The following is a 26,599-nucleotide window of genomic DNA, read 5'->3' as shown; positions in this document are numbered from 1 at the left end:
GTATGACGGCGTCTCTCAGTCAATGTCCAGTTTAGACACTACAGTTATCAGGCACTATTCATCCTAAATGAGTGATTTACATTTTACAAAGTGTACAATCAGATACAACATATAGTAAATGGTCACATAGATAAAGGACAATGATTTGGTGCTACAAGTATAACTTTAAAACATTAAATCTGGCATCTGTATAATAGTGCTACTAAAATAAAATTGTCAGTATTAGTGGTCAAGCTAAATAATAGGTACAACTAACCAACATGTACAGGCTGCTGTGAATAGGGTCCATTGTAACGATGAACACATTTTGAAACATTACTGGGACTTTAGAGAGTGACGTGTGACAATATTACATTGTTAATACAATCGTTATTAATGTTATTAAGTTGTGATATAATCAAAAGTAAAACTGTTTGTTGACCATAATGCCGTTTCTGTGTGTGATGAATCAGTATGTAGACTTATGCCAAGTTAAATTAGGGAATTCATATTGAATATGCATGCACATTTATATTATCTCTTAATATCTATTGCCACACTATATTTTGTATATTAATCATATTTTCGTATGTATTACTTCATGTTATCTCTTGCACATCATGCACCTATATTCGCATGTAATATACATACCAATAAATATTATGTTTGTAAAATGACCCTATTTAATTTGTACACAATCACTGATTGCATGGGCAGCCTTATCTGTATCTAAAACTCACACCCAATGCTTGTAGCTGTTGTGATGTTGTCTGTCTAGGCTTGGTGTTGAATGTTTAAATGAACCACAATGGGCTTTCATCCATTTGGAGATGTTAAAAACCTCACATATACACCATTACAAGGAGAGGAGTTTGCCAGCTTTCCTCTGTCATTTGTCGTTTAAAATAGTTTAAACATAGAATATCCAATTCCCTATTTGCTGCAGATCAAGCTGAGATGTCTGACTTTGGAATAACAGTTAAACAGATCCTCTTTGGCAAAGCGTTTTGTTTTAAATGTCAAACTTTCCAGTGTCTGCAAACACAGTGCTGCTGTTGCCCTTCCCTGTGGCATGGAGGAGACTTATGAGAGGATGGCCAGTTGAGAGCAAGCTCCACTTTTCCAATGGTGCCATTTACAAAACATATGGCATATTACATAATTATTACTTGACATAATTTAAAATGTATAAACACAGCACACCATTTATTTGCAAGCAATTTACATAGCACATGTATACCCAGATTGCTTCATAATTTATTATAATAGGCAATATGGGTATACAATATATCTTCTTTAATTTTATCAAAAGGAATACGGTAGCCAAGGAGCACAGCAGAGGAAAAGAAACACCACATGTGTTTAAGTTTAATGTGTTAATTAGGTGGCCACCACTGACACCTAAATTAATTATGGCAATTAATGCCAAGAGGTCTGTGCTAGACTGCTAGTAGGTCTAACTTAATATTACAATTGTTGACAGCTAGAATGTTTTGAATGAAAATGGATGAATAAAAAATAAAAGCTATCCCATGCCCATATTCCTTTTGACTCATTATGTTTTGGTCCATATGCCTATCCAATAGATTAGAGTAAATAGCAGAGTAAATTGACATCTAGCCAACATAATCTGTTAAGTACTCTGGCATGAAAATACATTGGTGTCTCGGTAAAAAAATATGATATATATATATATATATATATATATATATATATATATATATATATATATATATATATATATATATATATATATATATATATATACACATACATATATATATACACATACATACACACACACAAACACAATATTTAACAGAATAACTCTATACGTCTGAAACGACAGCCAAAACTGAAGCTATAATGACATTTTAATACACGGCAGTTCACTATCTTTAGGAACACGCATCTGTAATTAAAGTCTATGCATAACTAAATAAATGTAGCACTTCGCCACCGTGCTCTGATAAGTCTAGTAGTCAGTGGTTTTCAACCTTTTTTGTGTCAAGGACCCCCAAATTGACACATATTAGCCCAGGGACCCCCATTTGAAAAGATATGCCAGGGACTCAACCATTTTGATTCCTTGGGGTTCCCAATCTACACTGTATCATCATCATCATCATCATCAGTCTCTTCCTTCTTTCACACCTGTGATACGTAGATTAAAACGGCGCCCCCTCGATTCTAGCTCCTCGGCCCGGGCTTTCTGGGTCGCCAGCTCTTTCAGAACCACGACCAACTCTCGCTCCAATTCAGTGATCCTATCAGACTGGTCGTTAACAGCAGTTTCCAGACTTGCGAAATGTGTCTCCAAGGTCACAATCTTAGCGTTGGCGTTATCGTTAGCCTGTTTAATTTCCGCCCTGAGATTATCAACCTGGGTCTTGATCTCGACCGACCCTTCCCCTTGTCGAGCAGTTCCGTCCTCAGCTTAGCGATAGCCTGGAGGATACACTCCATCCCATCAGTCGGTGTAGCATTAGCATCCAAGCTAGCTTTGGTCGGTGTAGCATTAGCATTCAAGCTAGCTTTGGTCGGTGTAGCATTAGCATTCGAGCTAGCCGCAGTCGGTGTAGCATTAGCATTCGAGCTAGTTCCAGCCGATGGAGCATTATCATTCGAGCTAGCTTTAGCCGGTGTAGCCTTAGCAATGGAGCCGGCTTTAGGCATCATGGGCTGCAGTTTTCACAACGAAGGCAAAAAAAAATATCTCAATGTCTCTGATGAGTGTTCTCACACACTTTGTGGTAGATTTGTGGTCAAACTGGTAAAATATTTACATTATGCACAATACTGGCACGGAGCTCAACCAAAACGCGTGCTCACATGGCGCTGCCCCGGAAGTACTCTTGGCTGCCAGTCTAAACAGGGCCTTTAGTTTTAATGCAATCTGGGAACCCATCGGCAAAAAAAAAGCTCACTGAATTCCAACTTGCTCTTGATACCCTAACAGGCGATGAAAGTGCCGACGAGCTAACCGCTAACGCAGAACTAGCTAACGCTAGTTGCTTGTTTCTCTCCCAGAATCTGGCAACTCATGTTGCCAATCATGTAAACAAGCAACTAGCGTTAGCACGTTCTGCGTTAGCGGTAAGCTCGTCGGGACTTTCAACCTCTGTTAGGGTATCATGAGCCTCCACAATGAGTATTAGGAGAAAAAAAACAGACTTTGCATTTGTTACAATAGGCGATTTTCAGTCTTGCACACTCTCCCATTGTGCCACGGAGGGGGTCGCCAGAAACGGCCCAAGAGGGGATTCTTTGTAACTCAATGGGCTTTTCTATCATGGTGAGTGATTAGCAACACATCAAAGATAACACTTAAAATGTGCGGATCTCTCCTTTAAAATGGGATGACATTCTTCAATCTCTACAGGTTTTTGTGGGAAAATGGCACAGGTAAGGTATTTCACATTTTCACTGTGGTTGATCAGTACAAAAACAATGTAAAATACAGAAGAGGAGAAAAAAAAAAACATTGTGACCATGGGATCTTAAAGCTGCACTCAGTAACTTCCATGTCCTATCCTGGATTCTACCTGGGTATCCAGTGGTACTACCTGAAGGTAGTACCACTTTTCAACCAGTTTCCTTAACCTCTTCATCGTAATGATCTTCATGAATCAATTTTTTTTGGTACAGGTTCAAATGTTCTCCCTCACTTCCTTCAGGTTCTTGATTACGGTGGCGAAGCGGATTAACTTTATTTCACTTAACTTTATTTCACTGCCTACCGTGCTCAGACCTTCATCCCAGAGGTACTCGGGGGACAGGATCTTGGTGGGCTTGTTGACCACCAGGTATCGGTTGACGTGGCTCTCCTCCTGCCACTTGGCTTCCACTCCCACCAGCTTGTCTGCCTCCAGGTTGGCCCTGCAAGCCGTGACCAGCTCATGCACCTCGCCCACCGCTCCTCCAAAGAAACCCCCAGCATAGTAGAAATCCCCTTTGCCTTTTGGGATGTAAGCGGTAGATGTATCGCGTCGCTCGTAGCTGAAGTGGTCTCGTTCAAGTCTGTCATGCCAGGCATTAAAGACGCCCACCAGCCGACCAAGGATCTCAGCACCAACGCGGCTGTGGAACTTCATGTCGACGTCCACACAGTATATGTAGTCGGCCTCGTAGCGTATGCGCTCCTCAATGGCCTCCTGGATGAACTGCATTCTCCTCATGGAGATCTCCTGCCAGCGGCTGTATTTAGGTACTTTGATTATATGGAGCTGTCTGCCTGCTGCCATGGTCACACTGGGTACGGCATCAGGCTGGTCGGTGAAAACATAGAAGTTCACAGCCAGCCCCACCATGTAGTGCTGCTCTGCTGTCTCTAAGAAGTCTTGTAGATAACGGATATATTTGCCAACTGCAAACACAGTGGTTGCAATGACAATATTCTGTGCCTTGGCGGCCTCATCTATGATTACAGGGTCAAAGGTGCCATCCCAAACAATAGGTGCCAGCCAGGGAGTAACTGTTAGAACATCTTGTCGCCTCGGCTCCATGATTTTAGCCTGTTGGGTGTCCTGCCATTTTCCCACCACTAGTCTTTCTGGTATGGGTCGCCATGTCAGGTTCACACATTCTCCTTTCGGCTGCAATGTCACGTTTCCAACAGCAGAGGTCCCACTCAAATGTGATGAACAGAGGAACCAAATGAGACAAAGCAGTACTGCTCCAAGTCCAAGTAGAACATTTCGTTTTTTTTTCATATTCGATTGAGTCAATCGATTGAGGCAATGATCCATAAACCTTAACTCTATGCAGTCAGTAAACCTATGAACGCCAGCACCGACTAACAGCTTATTGCAAACAGGCGCTGCCTTTTATTAGCGCTTCTTGAGACGCCGTCGTTCTCTGATTGGTCAGCGGTCAGGAACCTCCTTATTTGGGGAGGTACCATACGTCACTTGATCTCTTACAAACTTCATACTGAACTATGAAATGGTCGTAATGACTTGCAGGTATTTAATATCTAATAATAATAATATTTATAGTTAGAGCCACATTGCATGGATTACATCAGTGCCTATTATTCACTGCCTAAATACAAGGTAGTCCTCAATCCACAATTATTTGTAGTCATTGTCCATATTGGAAGTTGACACTTGTTTGACAACATTAATATGTTGTGAATCTGTGTTACATTTTAATTTAATGAACAATATATGCCTACTTATAATTCGTATACACCATAATCCTTTTGTTTTGTCACTCAAGTAGAAATATGTATTTCTTTGCCCCATGTCATAAAACACACAGCAATGTATTTTCACTTTGCTGTAAACTAGTAATAATATCAGTGGTGGAAGAAGTACTTACATATTTCACTTAAGTAGAAGAAGCAATACAAAAATGTAAAAATACTCTTTTACAAGTAAAAGGCCTGTGTTCATAATGTTACTTGAGTATCAAAATATACTTAAAGTAGGCCCACCAAAAGTTACTATAATGATTGAAAATAGATCTACAATGAGCTTGTAGATCGGCTATTTTCAAATGGCCCATGTATAAAAATATAGGGCTCAAGTGGCTAATGTAGGCTTTATAATACAATCTGCAAATTAACTGGTTTTCCAAATAATAGTGGAGTACTATATTTGCCTGTTCTAAGCAAGGCACAAGTACAAGTGTTTAAAATACTCCAGTTATTTATTTTAAAAACAAAACTTCAAAATATTGCGTGAGTAAATGTATTGAGATAGTTTACACCACTGCATAACATTACACCACTGCATAACATTATGCTGAGTCGGTTTATATAAACTGTGCACACAGAGTCTATATAGAATGGAATAGAATTCATCTTTGTATTGAATGAGTGGGTGGCTCTTAAAAGAGCCTTTATGGGGTTTGTTAAACGAATGAAACAGATTTATTTCTTGGCGGCTTTCTCGGTCTTCTTGGGGAGCAGAACAGCCTGGATGTTGGGCAGCACACCGCCCTGAGCGATGGTCACTCCACCCAGCAGCCTGTTGAGCTCCTCGTCGTTGCGGACGGCCAGCTGGAGATGACGGGGGATGATGCGAGACTTCTTGTTGTCACGAGCAGCGTTTCCAGCCAGCTCCAGGATCTCAGCGGTCAGGTACTCGAGAACGGCCGCCAGATAGACCGGGGCGCCGGCACCGACACGCTGGGCATAGTTGCCTTTACGCAGCAGCCTGTGGACACGACCCACGGGGAACTGGAGCCCGGCACGGGATGAGCGGGTCTTGGCCTTAGCCCTGGACTTTCCACCGGTTTTGCCTCTTCCTGACATGGTTGCGTTTGTTTCTTAAGATGGGGATCGCAGAAGAAATTTGACTGAGGAGTAGAATACAGGACTATTTATATCTTCAAATGGGCGGGGTTAGGTTTGTAAATGCTCCCCACCAATCAGAACCAGTGACGTACTGTTCCTCCCCAGGAGGTTCCTGACCAATCAGAGTATGACGGCGTCTCTCAGTCAATGTCCAGTTTAGACACTACAGTTATCAGGCACTATTCATCCTAAATGAGTGATTTACATTTTACAAAGTGTACAATCAGATACAACATATAGTAAATGGTCACATAGATAAAGGACAATGATTTGGTGCTACAAGTATAACTTTAAAACATTAAATCTGGCATCTGTATAATAGTGCTACTAAAATAAAATTGTCAGTATTAGTGGTCAAGCTAAATAATAGGTACAACTAACCAACATGTACAGGCTGCTGTGAATAGGGTCCATTGTAACGATGAACACATTTTGAAACATTACTGGGACTTTAGAGAGTGACGTGTGACAATATTACATTGTTAATACAATCGTTATTAATGTTATTAAGTTGTGATATAATCAAAAGTAAAACTGTTTGTTGACCATAATGCCGTTTCTGTGTGTGATGAATCAGTATGTAGACTTATGCCAAGTTAAATTAGGGAATTCATATTGAATATGCATGCACATTTATATTATCTCTTAATATCTATTGCCACACTATATTTTGTATATTAATCATATTTTCGTATGTATTACTTCATGTTATCTCTTGCACATCATGCACCTATATTCGCATGTAATATACATACCAATAAATATTATGTTTGTAAAATGACCCTATTTAATTTGTACACAATCACTGATTGCATGGGCAGCCTTATCTGTATCTAAAACTCACACCCAATGCTTGTAGCTGTTGTGATGTTGTCTGTCTAGGCTTGGTGTTGAATGTTTAAATGAACCACAATGGGCTTTCATCCATTTGGAGATGTTAAAAACCTCACATATACACCATTACAAGGAGAGGAGTTTGCCAGCTTTCCTCTGTCATTTGTCGTTTAAAATAGTTTAAACATAGAATATCCAATTCCCTATTTGCTGCAGATCAAGCTGAGATGTCTGACTTTGGAATAACAGTTAAACAGATCCTCTTTGGCAAAGCGTTTTGTTTTAAATGTCAAACTTTCCAGTGTCTGCAAACACAGTGCTGCTGTTGCCCTTCCCTGTGGCATGGAGGAGACTTATGAGAGGATGGCCAGTTGAGAGCAAGCTCCACTTTTCCAATGGTGCCATTTACAAAACATATGGCATATTACATAATTATTACTTGACATAATTTAAAATGTATAAACACAGCACACCATTTATTTGCAAGCAATTTACATAGCACATGTATACCCAGATTGCTTCATAATTTATTATAATAGGCAATATGGGTATACAATATATCTTCTTTAATTTTATCAAAAGGAATACGGTAGCCAAGGAGCACAGCAGAGGAAAAGAAACACCACATGTGTTTAAGTTTAATGTGTTAATTAGGTGGCCACCACTGACACCTAAATTAATTATGGCAATTAATGCCAAGAGGTCTGTGCTAGACTGCTAGTAGGTCTAACTTAATATTACAATTGTTGACAGCTAGAATGTTTTGAATGAAAATGGATGAATAAAAAATAAAAGCTATCCCATGCCCATATTCCTTTTGACTCATTATGTTTTGGTCCATATGCCTATCCAATAGATTAGAGTAAATAGCAGAGTAAATTGACATCTAGCCAACATAATCTGTTAAGTACTCTGGCATGAAAATACATTGGTGTCTCGGTAAAAAAATATGATATATATATATATATATATATATATATATATATATATATATATATATATATATATATATATATATATATATATATATATATATACACATACATATATATATACACATACATACACACACACAAACACAATATTTAACAGAATAACTCTATACGTCTGAAACGACAGCCAAAACTGAAGCTATAATGACATTTTAATACACGGCAGTTCACTATCTTTAGGAACACGCATCTGTAATTAAAGTCTATGCATAACTAAATAAATGTAGCACTTCGCCACCGTGCTCTGATAAGTCTAGTAGTCAGTGGTTTTCAACCTTTTTTGTGTCAAGGACCCCCAAATTGACACATATTAGCCCAGGGACCCCCATTTGAAAAGATATGCCAGGGACTCAACCATTTTGATTCCTTGGGGTTCCCAATCTACACTGTATCATCATCATCATCATCATCAGTCTCTTCCTTCTTTCACACCTGTGATACGTAGATTAAAACGGCGCCCCCTCGATTCTAGCTCCTCGGCCCGGGCTTTCTGGGTCGCCAGCTCTTTCAGAACCACGACCAACTCTCGCTCCAATTCAGTGATCCTATCAGACTGGTCGTTAACAGCAGTTTCCAGACTTGCGAAATGTGTCTCCAAGGTCACAATCTTAGCGTTGGCGTTATCGTTAGCCTGTTTAATTTCCGCCCTGAGATTATCAACCTGGGTCTTGATCTCGACCGACCCTTCCCCTTGTCGAGCAGTTCCGTCCTCAGCTTAGCGATAGCCTGGAGGATACACTCCATCCCATCAGTCGGTGTAGCATTAGCATCCAAGCTAGCTTTGGTCGGTGTAGCATTAGCATTCAAGCTAGCTTTGGTCGGTGTAGCATTAGCATTCGAGCTAGCCGCAGTCGGTGTAGCATTAGCATTCGAGCTAGTTCCAGCCGATGGAGCATTATCATTCGAGCTAGCTTTAGCCGGTGTAGCCTTAGCAATGGAGCCGGCTTTAGGCATCATGGGCTGCAGTTTTCACAACGAAGGCAAAAAAAAATATCTCAATGTCTCTGATGAGTGTTCTCACACACTTTGTGGTAGATTTGTGGTCAAACTGGTAAAATATTTACATTATGCACAATACTGGCACGGAGCTCAACCAAAACGCGTGCTCACATGGCGCTGCCCCGGAAGTACTCTTGGCTGCCAGTCTAAACAGGGCCTTTAGTTTTAATGCAATCTGGGAACCCATCGGCAAAAAAAAAGCTCACTGAATTCCAACTTGCTCTTGATACCCTAACAGGCGATGAAAGTGCCGACGAGCTAACCGCTAACGCAGAACTAGCTAACGCTAGTTGCTTGTTTCTCTCCCAGAATCTGGCAACTCATGTTGCCAATCATGTAAACAAGCAACTAGCGTTAGCACGTTCTGCGTTAGCGGTAAGCTCGTCGGGACTTTCAACCTCTGTTAGGGTATCATGAGCCTCCACAATGAGTATTAGGAGAAAAAAAACAGACTTTGCATTTGTTACAATAGGCGATTTTCAGTCTTGCACACTCTCCCATTGTGCCACGGAGGGGGTCGCCAGAAACGGCCCAAGAGGGGATTCTTTGTAACTCAATGGGCTTTTCTATCATGGTGAGTGATTAGCAACACATCAAAGATAACACTTAAAATGTGCGGATCTCTCCTTTAAAATGGGATGACATTCTTCAATCTCTACAGGTTTTTGTGGGAAAATGGCACAGGTAAGGTATTTCACATTTTCACTGTGGTTGATCAGTACAAAAACAATGTAAAATACAGAAGAGGAGAAAAAAAAAAACATTGTGACCATGGGATCTTAAAGCTGCACTCAGTAACTTCCATGTCCTATCCTGGATTCTACCTGGGTATCCAGTGGTACTACCTGAAGGTAGTACCACTTTTCAACCAGTTTCCTTAACCTCTTCATCGTAATGATCTTCATGAATCAATTTTTTTTGGTACAGGTTCAAATGTTCTCCCTCACTTCCTTCAGGTTCTTGATTACGGTGGCGAAGCGGATTAACTTTATTTCACTTAACTTTATTTCACTGCCTACCGTGCTCAGACCTTCATCCCAGAGGTACTCGGGGGACAGGATCTTGGTGGGCTTGTTGACCACCAGGTATCGGTTGACGTGGCTCTCCTCCTGCCACTTGGCTTCCACTCCCACCAGCTTGTCTGCCTCCAGGTTGGCCCTGCAAGCCGTGACCAGCTCATGCACCTCGCCCACCGCTCCTCCAAAGAAACCCCCAGCATAGTAGAAATCCCCTTTGCCTTTTGGGATGTAAGCGGTAGATGTATCGCGTCGCTCGTAGCTGAAGTGGTCTCGTTCAAGTCTGTCATGCCAGGCATTAAAGACGCCCACCAGCCGACCAAGGATCTCAGCACCAACGCGGCTGTGGAACTTCATGTCGACGTCCACACAGTATATGTAGTCGGCCTCGTAGCGTATGCGCTCCTCAATGGCCTCCTGGATGAACTGCATTCTCCTCATGGAGATCTCCTGCCAGCGGCTGTATTTAGGTACTTTGATTATATGGAGCTGTCTGCCTGCTGCCATGGTCACACTGGGTACGGCATCAGGCTGGTCGGTGAAAACATAGAAGTTCACAGCCAGCCCCACCATGTAGTGCTGCTCTGCTGTCTCTAAGAAGTCTTGTAGATAACGGATATATTTGCCAACTGCAAACACAGTGGTTGCAATGACAATATTCTGTGCCTTGGCGGCCTCATCTATGATTACAGGGTCAAAGGTGCCATCCCAAACAATAGGTGCCAGCCAGGGAGTAACTGTTAGAACATCTTGTCGCCTCGGCTCCATGATTTTAGCCTGTTGGGTGTCCTGCCATTTTCCCACCACTAGTCTTTCTGGTATGGGTCGCCATGTCAGGTTCACACATTCTCCTTTCGGCTGCAATGTCACGTTTCCAACAGCAGAGGTCCCACTCAAATGTGATGAACAGAGGAACCAAATGAGACAAAGCAGTACTGCTCCAAGTCCAAGTAGAACATTTCGTTTTTTTTTCATATTCGATTGAGTCAATCGATTGAGGCAATGATCCATAAACCTTAACTCTATGCAGTCAGTAAACCTATGAACGCCAGCACCGACTAACAGCTTATTGCAAACAGGCGCTGCCTTTTATTAGCGCTTCTTGAGACGCCGTCGTTCTCTGATTGGTCAGCGGTCAGGAACCTCCTTATTTGGGGAGGTACCATACGTCACTTGATCTCTTACAAACTTCATACTGAACTATGAAATGGTCGTAATGACTTGCAGGTATTTAATATCTAATAATAATAATATTTATAGTTAGAGCCACATTGCATGGATTACATCAGTGCCTATTATTCACTGCCTAAATACAAGGTAGTCCTCAATCCACAATTATTTGTAGTCATTGTCCATATTGGAAGTTGACACTTGTTTGACAACATTAATATGTTGTGAATCTGTGTTACATTTTAATTTAATCTATCTAACTATATAAATGCCGAGCAACTTCCGCACCCTCGGTGGTGACACCCCACAGCTCTGTTATCGAATAAACAACGCACCGCCAGACCACATGTCGCCTACTGACTCGCCACGGCGGCCGCGATGAATTTACGCCTCGCGTAGGGGACATCTCACTGCTCACTACACCGTTTCCACCGCGCAACATAATTAATTCTACTCACCAAATGTCGGACAAAACGGAAGGGGAGACAGCTTCGTACCGTTTACCGTGCGCACGACCTCATCAGCACAACAGCAGCCAGCCGCTGCGGGGTTTTTTTCCTTTTTTTCCACACTTTTTTTTTGGTCACCATTTTCTCCAGGCACCATGTCTGGTGTAACGTCGGGTGTTTCTTTTCACCAGCCAATCACCTTTCACGTTGCCACGGCCGTTGCCACGTCGCGCTGACGTACGCTAAACAAGCGCTGCCGTGCGCACAATGCAAACGAGCCCAAAGGCGCGCAAAAATAAGCCGACCATTGCTTAGACACACAGTCAGACCTGGCAACGCAGCCTACGCCAATCATGTGTGAGAGATCTACAAGCTATGGGCCAGAGACGCCACCGTATCTTAGCAACAACTACAGCGCTCACTCTCATTGGTCGTGTCACGCTAACAGCAGTCTCCAGACAATGGCATCGCAGACAGCTTGCTGTTACTGCTGTAGCCATCACAGGCAGTTGCAGCACGACGGACAGGGCGCTGTGATAGCTGCCATGTCGCTAACGCTAACCTGGTTGTCATGCCTGCAGCGGCTGTGCAATCACTTTGTCAACAATGCACGTTCGTGTGGTGAATGTCTATATTGCTGCTCAGTTCGTCCATTGTACATGGTGTATGTTTGTGTGTGTCTTCTGGAGACCTATGTAGCTCCACAGCAACTACAGTAACTAACGTAATGGCAGGACCGCCCCGTGCAACGCATGTTACGCTGCATTATGGTCATGTAGTAATTTCAGATAATTTCGCTCCGATTAGAGCAGTGTTTATCAACCCTTTCACGCCGCCCCCCCCCCCCCCCCCCCCAAATACACGTACTTGCTCTGGGCCCCCCCCATTCTGTTTGACTCCGTTCCACAAGTAAATATTGTGAAAATAGCCGATCTACAAGCTCGAAACGCCTCACGTTGACAGGCTTTGTAAGCTTGGAGATCGGCTATTTTCTACATGATTGCCTCTTTCTTACATTCTTTGCCAATGTCGCCCATGTTTTCATAGCATAGTTTATTGACTACTTCTGTTGCAGAAATGGCCATTTCCTTTACTTTCGGTTTTTTATTGTCTCCGCCAGGCCGAAAGGCATGGCGCAAGACTATGTTTCACCCCCTGTCCGTCCGTCTGTGATAGCTAATCTCTCACATCGTTGACTTGATCGCAGCAAAATAACAGCCCGATGTGGACAGTCAGTGACAGCTGCATAAACGACGTAAAATGTGTCAAAAGGAGTCTGTACGGCTGTCGATAAATGAACACATGACGTCGGTGGGAGAGGACATGTGTCTTTTGGACAAACAGCAGCGTGGTGCTGATGTTTGTTGTGTGAAGCAGCTTAATGTCAGAGTGTTTGTGTTGGAGCGCCTCAGTGCGGCTGCAGAGTTCATGTGCAACCTCTTCCAGAGAGACACAGAGACACTAGAAACTCTGCTGGGGGAAAAAAACACTGCTGGGCATTGACTTTCCTATGGACATTGATCTACACACTGCAGGTATATCTGCTACACACACAACATCAAACTACACACTGCAGGTATGATGCAGCGTTTGCATTACAGCCAGCATGCCAGCGTAGTTCCCATATGGTTTCAAGGTGGGCTAAACCATATGGACCCCATGTCAGCAATGTCAGCGGCATCCACTTCAGTCCCAACTGCGATGCCCATGCAGGCTATAAGTAGCTTCTACCTGGCCCTTAGGTGGGCCCCAACTAGCCATGTTTATGTGGGACCAAGGCGGGTCCTAACTGGGTTTGCCCATGCAGGCTTTAACTGGCTTCTACCTGGGCCCTAGGTGTACCCTAACCAACCACAGTGCAGTGCCCATCGCTCCAATTGTTGTGACGTCAGGGCTCTCACTACTGCACATTGGTGGAGGAGGAGGGGCCGCAGGGCCACCGCACACATCGCTGAACCAATGGTAGCCCACGGATGTTTCCTCTGTGGATTTACAATCTTCCCCTCTATGCCACATATCATCCGCACTACAGGGTCTTCACTGACCGAGCCACGGCCCCACTGACCCTCATGACGCGACGCCACTTAAACGTGCGGCAGCATGCGCTGGGTTGCCAGGTTTGCACAGCCTGCGCCAGAAACAAGCAACCACCTTCATGAAAAAAAAAAAAACACCGAAATGGTCCGCAATGTTCCAGGGGTGTCCCCGCGCGTCCCAACACTCCACAGGGGGTCAGTGGACCATCAGGGGGTCCGCGCACCCCCTGTGGACCCCCTGAAACATAACAAATATTATTTCTTCAAATTTTTTCCTTTTTCAAAAAAACTTTTCCACACTTTCACTCCGGCGATTTGGGTCCCCCAATATACACACGGCCACGCTGGGCCCCGTGCGCGGCTGGGGTTGAGGGGGGCGTAGCCCCCCGAAACTCTAGTGAACAATATATGCCTACTTATAATTCGTATACACCATAATCCTTTTGTTTTGTCACTCAAGTAGAAATATGTATTTCTTTGCCCCATGTCATAAAACACACAGCAATGTATTTTCACTTTGCTGTAAACTAGTAATAATATCAGTGGTGGAAGAAGTACTTACATATTTCACTTAAGTAGAAGAAGCAATACAAAAATGTAAAAATACTCTTTTACAAGTAAAAGGCCTGTGTTCATAATGTTACTTGAGTATCAAAATATACTTAAAGTAGGCCCACCAAAAGTTACTATAATGATTGAAAATAGATCTACAATGAGCTTGTAGATCGGCTATTTTCAAATGGCCCATGTATAAAAATATAGGGCTCAAGTGGCTAATGTAGGCTTTATAATACAATCTGCAAATTAACTGGTTTTCCAAATAATAGTGGAGTACTATATTTGCCTGTTCTAAGCAAGGCACAAGTACAAGTATTTAAAATACTCCAGTTATTTATTTTAAAAACAAAACTTCAAAATATTGCGTGAGTAAATGTATTGAGATAGTTTACACCACTGCATAACATTACACCACTGCATAACATTATGCTGAGTCGGTTTATATAAACTGTGCACACAGAGTCTATATAGAATGGAATAGAATTCATCTTTGTATTGAATGAGTGGGTGGCTCTTAAAAGAGCCTTTATGGGGTTTGTTAAACGAATGAAACAGATTTATTTCTTGGCGGCTTTCTCGGTCTTCTTGGGGAGCAGAACAGCCTGGATGTTGGGCAGCACACCGCCCTGAGCGATGGTCACTCCACCCAGCAGCCTGTTGAGCTCCTCGTCGTTGCGGACGGCCAGCTGGAGATGACGGGGGATGATGCGAGACTTCTTGTTGTCACGAGCAGCGTTTCCAGCCAGCTCCAGGATCTCAGCGGTCAGGTACTCGAGAACGGCCGCCAGATAGACCGGGGCGCCGGCACCGACACGCTGGGCATAGTTGCCTTTACGCAGCAGCCTGTGGACACGACCCACGGGGAACTGGAGCCCGGCACGGGATGAGCGGGTCTTGGCCTTAGCCCTGGACTTTCCACCGGTTTTGCCTCTTCCTGACATGGTTGCGTTTGTTTCTTAAGATGGGGATCGCAGAAGAAATTTGACTGAGGAGTAGAATACAGGACTATTTATATCTTCAAATGGGCGGGGTTAGGTTTGTAAATGCTCCCCACCAATCAGAACCAGTGACGTACTGTTCCTCCCCAGGAGGTTCCTGACCAATCAGAGTATGACGGCGTCTCTCAGTCAATGTCCAGTTTAGACACTACAGTTATCAGGCACTATTCATCCTAAATGAGTGATTTACATTTTACAAAGTGTACAATCAGATACAACATATAGTAAATGGTCACATAGATAAAGGACAATGATTTGGTGCTACAAGTATAACTTTAAAACATTAAATCTGGCATCTGTATAATAGTGCTACTAAAATAAAATTGTCAGTATTAGTGGTCAAGCTAAATAATAGGTACAACTAACCAACATGTACAGGCTGCTGTGAATAGGGTCCATTGTAACGATGAACACATTTTGAAACATTACTGGGACTTTAGAGAGTGACGTGTGACAATATTACATTGTTAATACAATCGTTATTAATGTTATTAAGTTGTGATATAATCAAAAGTAAAACTGTTTGTTGACCATAATGCCGTTTCTGTGTGTGATGAATCAGTATGTAGACTTATGCCAAGTTAAATTAGGGAATTCATATTGAATATGCATGCACATTTATATTATCTCTTAATATCTATTGCCACACTATATTTTGTATATTAATCATATTTTCGTATGTATTACTTCATGTTATCTCTTGCACATCATGCACCTATATTCGCATGTAATATACATACCAATAAATATTATGTTTGTAAAATGACCCTATTTAATTTGTACACAATCACTGATTGCATGGGCAGCCTTATCTGTATCTAAAACTCACACCCAATGCTTGTAGCTGTTGTGATGTTGTCTGTCTAGGCTTGGTGTTGAATGTTTAAATGAACCACAATGGGCTTTCATCCATTTGGAGATGTTAAAAACCTCACATATACACCATTACAAGGAGAGGAGTTTGCCAGCTTTCCTCTGTCATTTGTCGTTTAAAATAGTTTAAACATAGAATATCCAATTCCCTATTTGCTGCAGATCAAGCTGAGATGTCTGACTTTGGAATAACAGTTAAACAGATCCTCTTTGGCAAAGCGTTTTGTTTTAAATGTCAAACTTTCCAGTGTCTGCAAACACAGTGCTGCTGTTGCCCTTCCCTGTGGCATGGAGGAGACTTATGAGAGGATGGCCAGTTGAGAGCAAGCTCCACTTTTCCAATGGTGCCATTTACAAAACATATGGCATATTACATAATTATTACTTGACATAATTTAAAATGTATAAACACAGCACACCATTTATTTGCAAGCAATTTACATAGCACATGTATACCCAGATTGCTTCATAATTTATTATAATAGGCAATATGGGTATACAATATATCTTCTTTAATTTTATCAAAAGGAATACGGTAGCCAAGGAGCACAGCAGAGGAAAAGAAACACCACATGTGTTTAAGTTTAATGTGTTAATTAGGTGGCCACCACTGACACCTAAATTAATTATGGCAATTAATGCCAAGAGGTCTGTGCTAGACTGCTAGTAGGTCTAACTTAATATTACAATTGTTGACAGCTAGAATGTTTTGAATGAAAATGGATGAATAAAAAATAAAAGCTATCCCATGCCCATATTCCTTTTGACTCATTATGTTTTGGTCCATATGCCTATCCAATAGATTAGAGTAAATAGCAGAGTAAATTGACATCTAGCCAACATAATCTGTTAAGTACTCTGGCATGAAAATACATTGGTGTCTCGGTAAAAAAATATGATATATATATATATATATATATATATATATATATATATATATATATATATATATATATATATATATATATATATATATATATATATATATATACACATACATATATATATACACATACATACACACACACAAACACAATATTTAACAGAATAACTCTATACGTCTGAAACGACAGCCAAAACTGAAGCTATAATGACATTTTAATACACGGCAGTTCACTATCTTTAGGAACACGCATCTGTAATTAAAGTCTATGCATAACTAAATAAATGTAGCACTTCGCCACCGTGCTCTGATAAGTCTAGTAGTCAGTGGTTTTCAACCTTTTTTGTGTCAAGGACCCCCAAATTGACACATATTAGCCCAGGGACCCCCATTTGAAAAGATATGCCAGGGACTCAACCATTTTGATTCCTTGGGGTTCCCAATCTACACTGTATCATCATCATCATCATCATCAGTCTCTTCCTTCTTTCACACCTGTGATACGTAGATTAAAACGGCGCCCCCTCGATTCTAGCTCCTCGGCCCGGGCTTTCTGGGTCGCCAGCTCTTTCAGAACCACGACCAACTCTCGCTCCAATTCAGTGATCCTATCAGACTGGTCGTTAACAGCAGTTTCCAGACTTGCGAAATGTGTCTCCAAGGTCACAATCTTAGCGTTGGCGTTATCGTTAGCCTGTTTAATTTCCGCCCTGAGATTATCAACCTGGGTCTTGATCTCGACCGACCCTTCCCCTTGTCGAGCAGTTCCGTCCTCAGCTTAGCGATAGCCTGGAGGATACACTCCATCCCATCAGTCGGTGTAGCATTAGCATCCAAGCTAGCTTTGGTCGGTGTAGCATTAGCATTCAAGCTAGCTTTGGTCGGTGTAGCATTAGCATTCGAGCTAGCCGCAGTCGGTGTAGCATTAGCATTCGAGCTAGTTCCAGCCGATGGAGCATTATCATTCGAGCTAGCTTTAGCCGGTGTAGCCTTAGCAATGGAGCCGGCTTTAGGCATCATGGGCTGCAGTTTTCACAACGAAGGCAAAAAAAAATATCTCAATGTCTCTGATGAGTGTTCTCACACACTTTGTGGTAGATTTGTGGTCAAACTGGTAAAATATTTACATTATGCACAATACTGGCACGGAGCTCAACCAAAACGCGTGCTCACATGGCGCTGCCCCGGAAGTACTCTTGGCTGCCAGTCTAAACAGGGCCTTTAGTTTTAATGCAATCTGGGAACCCATCGGCAAAAAAAAAGCTCACTGAATTCCAACTTGCTCTTGATACCCTAACAGGCGATGAAAGTGCCGACGAGCTAACCGCTAACGCAGAACTAGCTAACGCTAGTTGCTTGTTTCTCTCCCAGAATCTGGCAACTCATGTTGCCAATCATGTAAACAAGCAACTAGCGTTAGCACGTTCTGCGTTAGCGGTAAGCTCGTCGGGACTTTCAACCTCTGTTAGGGTATCATGAGCCTCCACAATGAGTATTAGGAGAAAAAAAACAGACTTTGCATTTGTTACAATAGGCGATTTTCAGTCTTGCACACTCTCCCATTGTGCCACGGAGGGGGTCGCCAGAAACGGCCCAAGAGGGGATTCTTTGTAACTCAATGGGCTTTTCTATCATGGTGAGTGATTAGCAACACATCAAAGATAACACTTAAAATGTGCGGATCTCTCCTTTAAAATGGGATGACATTCTTCAATCTCTACAGGTTTTTGTGGGAAAATGGCACAGGTAAGGTATTTCACATTTTCACTGTGGTTGATCAGTACAAAAACAATGTAAAATACAGAAGAGGAGAAAAAAAAAAACATTGTGACCATGGGATCTTAAAGCTGCACTCAGTAACTTCCATGTCCTATCCTGGATTCTACCTGGGTATCCAGTGGTACTACCTGAAGGTAGTACCACTTTTCAACCAGTTTCCTTAACCTCTTCATCGTAATGATCTTCATGAATCAATTTTTTTTGGTACAGGTTCAAATGTTCTCCCTCACTTCCTTCAGGTTCTTGATTACGGTGGCGAAGCGGATTAACTTTATTTCACTTAACTTTATTTCACTGCCTACCGTGCTCAGACCTTCATCCCAGAGGTACTCGGGGGACAGGATCTTGGTGGGCTTGTTGACCACCAGGTATCGGTTGACGTGGCTCTCCTCCTGCCACTTGGCTTCCACTCCCACCAGCTTGTCTGCCTCCAGGTTGGCCCTGCAAGCCGTGACCAGCTCATGCACCTCGCCCACCGCTCCTCCAAAGAAACCCCCAGCATAGTAGAAATCCCCTTTGCCTTTTGGGATGTAAGCGGTAGATGTATCGCGTCGCTCGTAGCTGAAGTGGTCTCGTTCAAGTCTGTCATGCCAGGCATTAAAGACGCCCACCAGCCGACCAAGGATCTCAGCACCAACGCGGCTGTGGAACTTCATGTCGACGTCCACACAGTATATGTAGTCGGCCTCGTAGCGTATGCGCTCCTCAATGGCCTCCTGGATGAACTGCATTCTCCTCATGGAGATCTCCTGCCAGCGGCTGTATTTAGGTACTTTGATTATATGGAGCTGTCTGCCTGCTGCCATGGTCACACTGGGTACGGCATCAGGCTGGTCGGTGAAAACATAGAAGTTCACAGCCAGCCCCACCATGTAGTGCTGCTCTGCTGTCTCTAAGAAGTCTTGTAGATAACGGATATATTTGCCAACTGCAAACACAGTGGTTGCAATGACAATATTCTGTGCCTTGGCGGCCTCATCTATGATTACAGGGTCAAAGGTGCCATCCCAAACAATAGGTGCCAGCCAGGGAGTAACTGTTAGAACATCTTGTCGCCTCGGCTCCATGATTTTAGCCTGTTGGGTGTCCTGCCATTTTCCCACCACTAGTCTTTCTGGTATGGGTCGCCATGTCAGGTTCACACATTCTCCTTTCGGCTGCAATGTCACGTTTCCAACAGCAGAGGTCCCACTCAAATGTGATGAACAGAGGAACCAAATGAGACAAAGCAGTACTGCTCCAAGTCCAAGTAGAACATTTCGTTTTTTTTTCATATTCGATTGAGTCAATCGATTGAGGCAATGATCCATAAACCTTAACTCTATGCAGTCAGTAAACCTATGAACGCCAGCACCGACTAACAGCTTATTGCAAACAGGCGCTGCCTTTTATTAGCGCTTCTTGAGACGCCGTCGTTCTCTGATTGGTCAGCGGTCAGGAACCTCCTTATTTGGGGTGGTACCATACGTCACTTGATCTCTTACAAACTTCATACTGAACTATGAAATGGTCGTAATGACTTGCAGGTATTTAATATCTAATAATAATAATATTTATAGTTAGAGCCACATTGCATGGATTACATCAGTGCCTATTATTCACTGCCTAAATACAAGGTAGTCCTCAATCCACAATTATTTGTAGTCATTGTCCATATTGGAAGTTGACACTTGTTTGACAACATTAATATGTTGTGAATCTGTGTTACATTTTAATTTAATGAACAATATATGCCTACTTATAATTCGTATACACCATAATCCTTTTGTTTTGTCACTCAAGTAGAAATATGTATTTCTTTGCCCCATGTCATAAAACACACAGCAATGTATTTTCACTTTGCTGTAAACTAGTAATAATATCAGTGGTGGAAGAAGTACTTACATATTTCACTTAAGTAGAAGAAGCAATACAAAAATGTAAAAATACTCTTTTACAAGTAAAAGGCCTGTGTTCATAATGTTACTTGAGTATCAAAATATACTTAAAGTAGGCCCACCAAAAGTTACTATAATGATTGAAAATAGATCTACAATGAGCTTGTAGATCGGCTATTTTCAAATGGCCCATGTATAAAAATATAGGGCTCAAGTGGCTAATGTAGGCTTTATAATACAATCTGCAAATTAACTGGTTTTCCAAATAATAGTGGAGTACTATATTTGCCTGTTCTAAGCAAGGCACAAGTACAAGTATTTAAAATACTCCAGTTATTTATTTTAAAAACAAAACTTCAAAATATTGCGTGAGTAAATGTATTGAGATAGTTTACACCACTGCATAACATTACACCACTGCATAACATTATGCTGAGTCGGTTTATATAAACTGTGCACACAGAGTCTATATAGAATGGAATAGAATTCATCTTTGTATTGAATGAGTGGGTGGCTCTTAAAAGAGCCTTTATGGGGTTTGTTAAACGAATGAAACAGATTTATTTCTTGGCGGCTTTCTCGGTCTTCTTGGGGAGCAGAACAGCCTGGATGTTGGGCAGCACACCGCCCTGAGCGATGGTCACTCCACCCAGCAGCCTGTTGAGCTCCTCGTCGTTGCGGACGGCCAGCTGGAGATGACGGGGGATGATGCGAGACTTCTTGTTGTCACGAGCAGCGTTTCCAGCCAGCTCCAGGATCTCAGCGGTCAGGTACTCGAGAACGGCCGCCAGATAGACCGGGGCGCCGGCACCGACACGCTGGGCATAGTTGCCTTTACGCAGCAGCCTGTGGACACGACCCACGGGGAACTGGAGCCCGGCACGGGATGAGCGGGTCTTGGCCTTAGCCCTGGACTTTCCACCGGTTTTGCCTCTTCCTGACATGGTTGGGTTTGTTTCTTAAGATGTGGATCGCAGAAGAAATGTGACTGTGGAGAGGAATACAGGACTATTTATATCTTCAAATGGGCGGGGTTAGGTTTGTAAATGCTCCCCACCAATCAGAACCAGTGACGTACTGTTCCTCCCCAGGAGGTTCCTGACCAATCAGAGTATGACGGCGTCTCTCAGTCAATGTCCAGTTTAGACACTACAGGTATCAGGCACTATTCATCCTAAATGAGTGATTAACATTTTACAAAGTGTACAATCAGATACAACATATAGTAAATGGTCACATAGATAAAGGACAATGATTTGGTGCTACAAGTATAACTTTAAAACATTACATCTGGCATCTGTATAATAGTGCTACTAAAATAAAATTGTCAGTATTAGTGGTCAAGCTAAATAATAGGTACAACTAACCAACATGTACAGGTTGCTGTGAATAGGGTCCATTGTAATGATGAACACATTTTGAAACATTACTGGGACTTTAGAGAGTGACGTGTGACAATATTACATTGTTAATACAATCGTTATTAATGTTATTAAGTTGTAATATAATCAAAAGTAAAACTGTTTGTTGAACATAATGCCGTTTCTGTGTGTGATGAATCAGTATGTAGACTTATGCCAAGTTAAATTAGGGAATTCATATTGAATATGCATGCACATTTATATTATCTCTTAATATCTATTGCCACACTATATTTTGTATATTAATCATATTTTCGTATGTATTACTTCATGTTATCTCTTGCACATCTTGCACCCATATTCGATCATTATGATTATATATATATATTACATGTATATATGTTCGCATGTAATATACATACCAATAAATATTATGTTTGTAAAATTACCCTATTTAATTTGTAGACAATCACTGATTGCATGGGCAGCCTTATCTGTATCTAAAACTCACACCCAATGCTTGTAGCTGTTGTGATGTTGTCTGTCTAGGCTTGGTGTTGAATGTTTAAATGGACCACAATGGGCTTTCATCCATTTGGTGCTTTTTGATGCCCCCCCCCCCCCCCAGATGTTCTTGAAAATAGCAGATCTACAAGCTCACGTCTGTGTGTGCAGGCTTTAGCGCTCATGTGGCCTATTTTTGGGCCTGTTTCATAGACCTTATTTAGTTGTTTATTTCTCTCAAAATCTGGCATCATTGATCGTTAGTTCTCACTACTGACAATTACATAATGCCCTCTCTCTCTTCGCCCAGTTGAGTTAATAAATTGGTAACCACTAACCATGTCAGCGCCAAGACAAAAAACAATAGTAAACAAAAGGAACTCTTTAAATAAAGTTGTGGGTGGCTCTTAAAAGAACCTTTGTGGGATATACAGGTTGGTGTGTGGATGTTTACTTCTTCTTAGCGGCTGTCTTCTTGGGTTTCGTCGCCTTGGGCTTTGCCGCTTTCTTTGCTGGTGCTTTCTTAACGGCAGCGGGTTTATTCACCTTCTTGGGACTCTTGGTCGCCTTCTTGGGGCTCTTGGCTGCTGGTTTCTTTACAGCTGCAGGTTTCTTTGCCTTCTTGGGAGATTTCTTGGCGGCTGTGGGCTTCTTAGCTGCTGCCTTCTTGGGGGATTTCTTTGCCGCGGCGGGTTTCTTGGCTGCCGGCTTCTTGGGTTTGACTGCCTTCTTAGCGGGCTTCTTTACCTTCTCTTCAGCCTTCTTGTTGAGCTTGAAGGATCCAGACGCACCGGTACCCTTGGTCTGGAGCAGGGTGCCCTTTGTCACCAGGCTCTTCACGGCGATCTTGACGCGGGTGTTCTTCTTCTCCACGTCGTAGCCACCGGCGGCCAGGGCCTTCTTGAGGGCGGCCAGAGACACACCGCTCCTTTCCTTGGAGGCGCTCACAGCCTTGACGATGAGCTCCTGGACGCTGGGGCCGACCTTCACAGGCTTGGCCGCGGCCTTCTTCTTGACTACTTTCGCCGTGGAGGCAGCTGGGGCTGGAGCGACTTCTGCCATTGTCTTCTGGTTGGTGTTTCAGATGCACTAAACTAAAGTCTGAGTAGAGACTGACGGAATAGAAGAGGAGGGGGTGGAACTTAAAGGATGTGTGAGAACCATGTAGACTCAACCCACTGGGTCAGTGCTCTGTGTGCTGCAGAATACTGAGACACTTGTGTTTTCTCCACAACTAAAACCAAATAAAATACAGACGTAGAAATGGATTTAAGTCAAAACAACAAATGGAGCAGATAGCAGACAAGTTTCACTTCATAATCAAACCATGTGGAGCGCTGAGGACTCCTGCGTTTTGTTTGGAGATGTTAAAAACCTCACATATACACCATTACAAGGAGGGGAGTTTGCCAGCTTTCCTCTGTCATTTGTCGTTTAAAATAGTTTAAACATAGAATATCCAATTCCCTATTTGCTGCAGATCAAGCTGAGATGTCTGACTTTGGAATAACAGTTAAACAGATCCTCTTTGGCAAAGCGTTTTGTTTTAAATGTCAAACTTTCCAGTGTCTGCAAACACAGTGCTGCTGTTGCCCTTCCCTGTGGCATGGAGGAGACTTATGAGAGGATGGCCAGTTGAGAGCAAGCTCCACTTTTCCAATGGTGCCATTTACAAAACATATGGCATATTACATAATTATTACTTGACATAATTTAAAATGTATAAACACAGCACACCATTTATTTACAAGCAATTTACATAGCACATGTATACCCAGATTGCTTCATAATTTATTATAATAGGCAATATGGGTATACAATATATCTTCTTTAATTTTATCAAAAGGAATACGGTAGCCATGGAGCACAGCAGAGGAAAAGAAACACCACATGTGTTTAAGTTAAATGTGTTAATTAGGTGGCCACCACTGACACCTAAATTAATTATGGCAATTAATGCCAAGAGGTCTGTGCTAGACTGCTAGTAGGTCTTACTTAATATTACAATTGTTGACAGCTAGAATGTTTTGAATGAAAATGGATGAATAAAAAAAAAAAAAGCTATACCATGCCCATATTCCTTTTGACTCATTATGTTTTGGTCCATATGCCTATCCAATAGATTAGAGTAAATAGCAGAGTAAATTGACATCTAGCCAACATAATCTATTAAGTACTCTGGCATGAAAATACATTGGTGTCTCGGTAAAAAAAATATCATATATATATATATATATATATATATATATATATATATATATATATATATATATACACACACACACACACACACACACACACACAAACACAATATTTAACAGAATAACTCTAAATGTCTGAAACGACAGCCAAAACTGAAGATATAATAACATTTTAATACACGGCAGTTCACTATCTTTAGGAACACGCATCTGTAATTAAAGTCTATGCATAACTAAATAAATGTAGCACTTCGCCACCGTGCTCTGATAAGTCTAGTAGTCAGTGGTTTTCGACCTTTTTTGTGTCAAGGACCCCCAAATTGACACATATTAGCCCAGGGACCCCCATTTGAAAAGATATGCCAGGGACTCAACCATTTTGATTCCTTGGGGTTCCCAATCTACACTGTATCATCATCATCATCAGTGTTCATTTAACTTTGAGTGTAGAAATGTAACCGTTAGGGTCCATTTGGTTCCATTTGTACACATGTTACAGACACACAATATAATTTGGTTCATAATTATTAATTTGGCTGGGGACCCCCTGCCCCTGGAACCCCTCAAGGACCACTGGTGGTCCCCAGGCCACTGGTTGAAAACAACTGGTCTAGATGTCTGTCTGCTCTGTGAATAGGCATTTTACACGAGCCATACTGTTGTCATGTTTTATACAATTGAAAAATACCAATACATATTTCTAATAAAATATATTGCCACGATCTATCAAGTGAAGGTACGAATATTATTGGTCATTACATGTATGGCAGTGTCATCTTAGACGTCAGCAACCCATTACATAAGTGCTTATAAGATGAATAAAAAGCTTATTCAAACAGTGCGGATCAACTCTTTCTTGAAAAGATGGGTGGTCCTTAAAAGGACCTTTGTGTTTAGAGCAGACTAGAACGGTTTACTTGGAGCTGGTGTACTTGGTCACAGCCTTGGTGCCCTCAGACACGGCGTGCTTGGCCAGCTCACCGGGGAGCAGAAGGCGGACGGCGGTCTGAATCTCCCTGGATGAGATGGTGCGGCGCTTGTTGTAGTTAGCCAGTTTGGAGGCTTCACCGGCGATGCGCTCAAAGATGTCGTTGACAAACGAATTCATGATGCCCATGGCCTTAAAGGAGATACCGGTGTCAGGATGGACCTGCTTCATCACCTTGTAGATGTAGATGGCATAGCTCTCCTTCCTGGACTTTCTGCGTTTCTTACCGCCCTTGGCAGCGGACTTGGTAACGGCTTTCTTGGATCCCTTCTTGGGCGCTGGCTTGGCGGGTTCAGGCATGGTTCTCTCTACGGGGGTTATAGTAAAGAAGTGATTTTACACCGGCGTCGCACCAGTTGTTATACCAGGCAAATGCAAATGAGGTGTGCTACTCCCAGCACATGATTGGTGCCACTGCTTATGTGACCCACAGAGGGAGGTGTCTTACACTGTCTTTGTCTCTGCATAATGTTTTACCGCCTGCCTTGCATCATCTATTTGTCCCGCTAAAATATAGACTAGGGGATAAAGTATAATAAACATAAGTGCAAGCACAAGTGTGTGTGCTTTTTGTAAAAACATATGTCCATCTTGTGTTTTTTCCCCAGCATGTTTTCTTAAATGTATGAATTGATCTGATCTGAGAGACATAGATATTTTAAATATATTTATGTTTAATTATTTATGGGTCTATGTATGTGAATACATGTGGGTGTATACTATGCATTGCTGTGCATTACGTGGTTGTACTTCTACATTGCGTTATTGCTGCTTTTATTTAAACGGCCACGTCACCCATTT

The 26,599-nt window shown here is 42.2% G+C and overlaps 8 protein-coding genes across 10 annotated transcripts in view; all 8 read right to left on the bottom strand.

The window, feature by feature from the left end:
• The window catches only part of LOC311055106 (histone H1-like), a gene marked incomplete at both ends in the record, with an annotated part of 65,073 nt that overhangs the window by 37,485 nt on the left and 989 nt on the right, over positions 1 to 26,599 (bottom strand). Inside the window, one exon of one of the 3 annotated variants that reach the window (XM_084071206.1) lies at positions 23,060 to 23,188. The exons of 1 other annotated variant lie outside the window; for it this stretch is intronic. In XM_084071206.1, the coding sequence (XP_083927332.1) occupies positions 23,060 to 23,188 (129 nt within the window). Of the gene's footprint in view, positions 1 to 23,059; positions 23,672 to 26,599 lie in introns of those variants that run through there. One more of the 3 variants, XM_084071207.1, reaches the window with a different exon arrangement.
• On the bottom strand, positions 3,630 to 4,612 carry LOC311055101 (globoside alpha-1,3-N-acetylgalactosaminyltransferase 1-like; the record flags this gene model as incomplete). The annotated part of the gene is made up of 1 exon (XM_084071200.1): positions 3,630 to 4,612. Exon 1 carries the CDS (start codon positions 4,482 to 4,484, stop codon positions 3,630 to 3,632), a length of 855 nt encoding a protein of 284 aa, XP_083927326.1. The 5' UTR covers positions 4,485 to 4,612.
• On the bottom strand, positions 5,855 to 6,238 carry LOC311055751 (histone H2A-like; the record flags this gene model as incomplete). The annotated part of the gene is made up of 1 exon (XM_084072018.1): positions 5,855 to 6,238. The coding sequence occupies one exon, from the start codon at positions 6,236 to 6,238 to the stop codon at positions 5,855 to 5,857; it is 384 nt and encodes a 127-aa protein (XP_083928144.1).
• LOC311055100 (globoside alpha-1,3-N-acetylgalactosaminyltransferase 1-like) lies at positions 10,035 to 11,017 on the bottom strand (the record flags this gene model as incomplete). Its single annotated transcript, XM_084071199.1, has 1 exon — positions 10,035 to 11,017. Exon 1 carries the CDS (start codon positions 10,887 to 10,889, stop codon positions 10,035 to 10,037), a length of 855 nt encoding a protein of 284 aa, XP_083927325.1. The 5' UTR covers positions 10,890 to 11,017.
• Positions 14,892 to 15,275, bottom strand: LOC311055128 (histone H2A-like; the record flags this gene model as incomplete). Its single annotated transcript, XM_084071230.1, has 1 exon — positions 14,892 to 15,275. The coding sequence occupies one exon, from the start codon at positions 15,273 to 15,275 to the stop codon at positions 14,892 to 14,894; it is 384 nt and encodes a 127-aa protein (XP_083927356.1).
• Positions 19,080 to 20,062, bottom strand: LOC311055103 (globoside alpha-1,3-N-acetylgalactosaminyltransferase 1-like; the record flags this gene model as incomplete). The annotated part of the gene is made up of 1 exon (XM_084071202.1): positions 19,080 to 20,062. Exon 1 carries the CDS (start codon positions 19,932 to 19,934, stop codon positions 19,080 to 19,082), a length of 855 nt encoding a protein of 284 aa, XP_083927328.1. The 5' UTR covers positions 19,935 to 20,062.
• Positions 21,305 to 21,688, bottom strand: LOC311055126 (histone H2A-like; the record flags this gene model as incomplete). Its single annotated transcript, XM_084071228.1, has 1 exon — positions 21,305 to 21,688. One exon carries the CDS (start codon positions 21,686 to 21,688, stop codon positions 21,305 to 21,307), a length of 384 nt encoding a protein of 127 aa, XP_083927354.1.
• On the bottom strand, positions 25,724 to 26,098 carry LOC311055140 (histone H2B-like; the record flags this gene model as incomplete). The annotated part of the gene is made up of 1 exon (XM_084071242.1): positions 25,724 to 26,098. One exon carries the CDS (start codon positions 26,096 to 26,098, stop codon positions 25,724 to 25,726), a length of 375 nt encoding a protein of 124 aa, XP_083927368.1.

This window comes from Gymnoscopelus microlampas, assembly GCF_963454915.1.
Source record: "Gymnoscopelus microlampas genome assembly, chromosome: 11".
NCBI lineage: Eukaryota > Metazoa > Chordata > Actinopteri > Myctophiformes > Myctophidae > Gymnoscopelus > Gymnoscopelus microlampas.
Note: the sequence above shows the minus strand (reverse complement) of the source record. Positions and strands in the feature narration are given on the sequence as shown.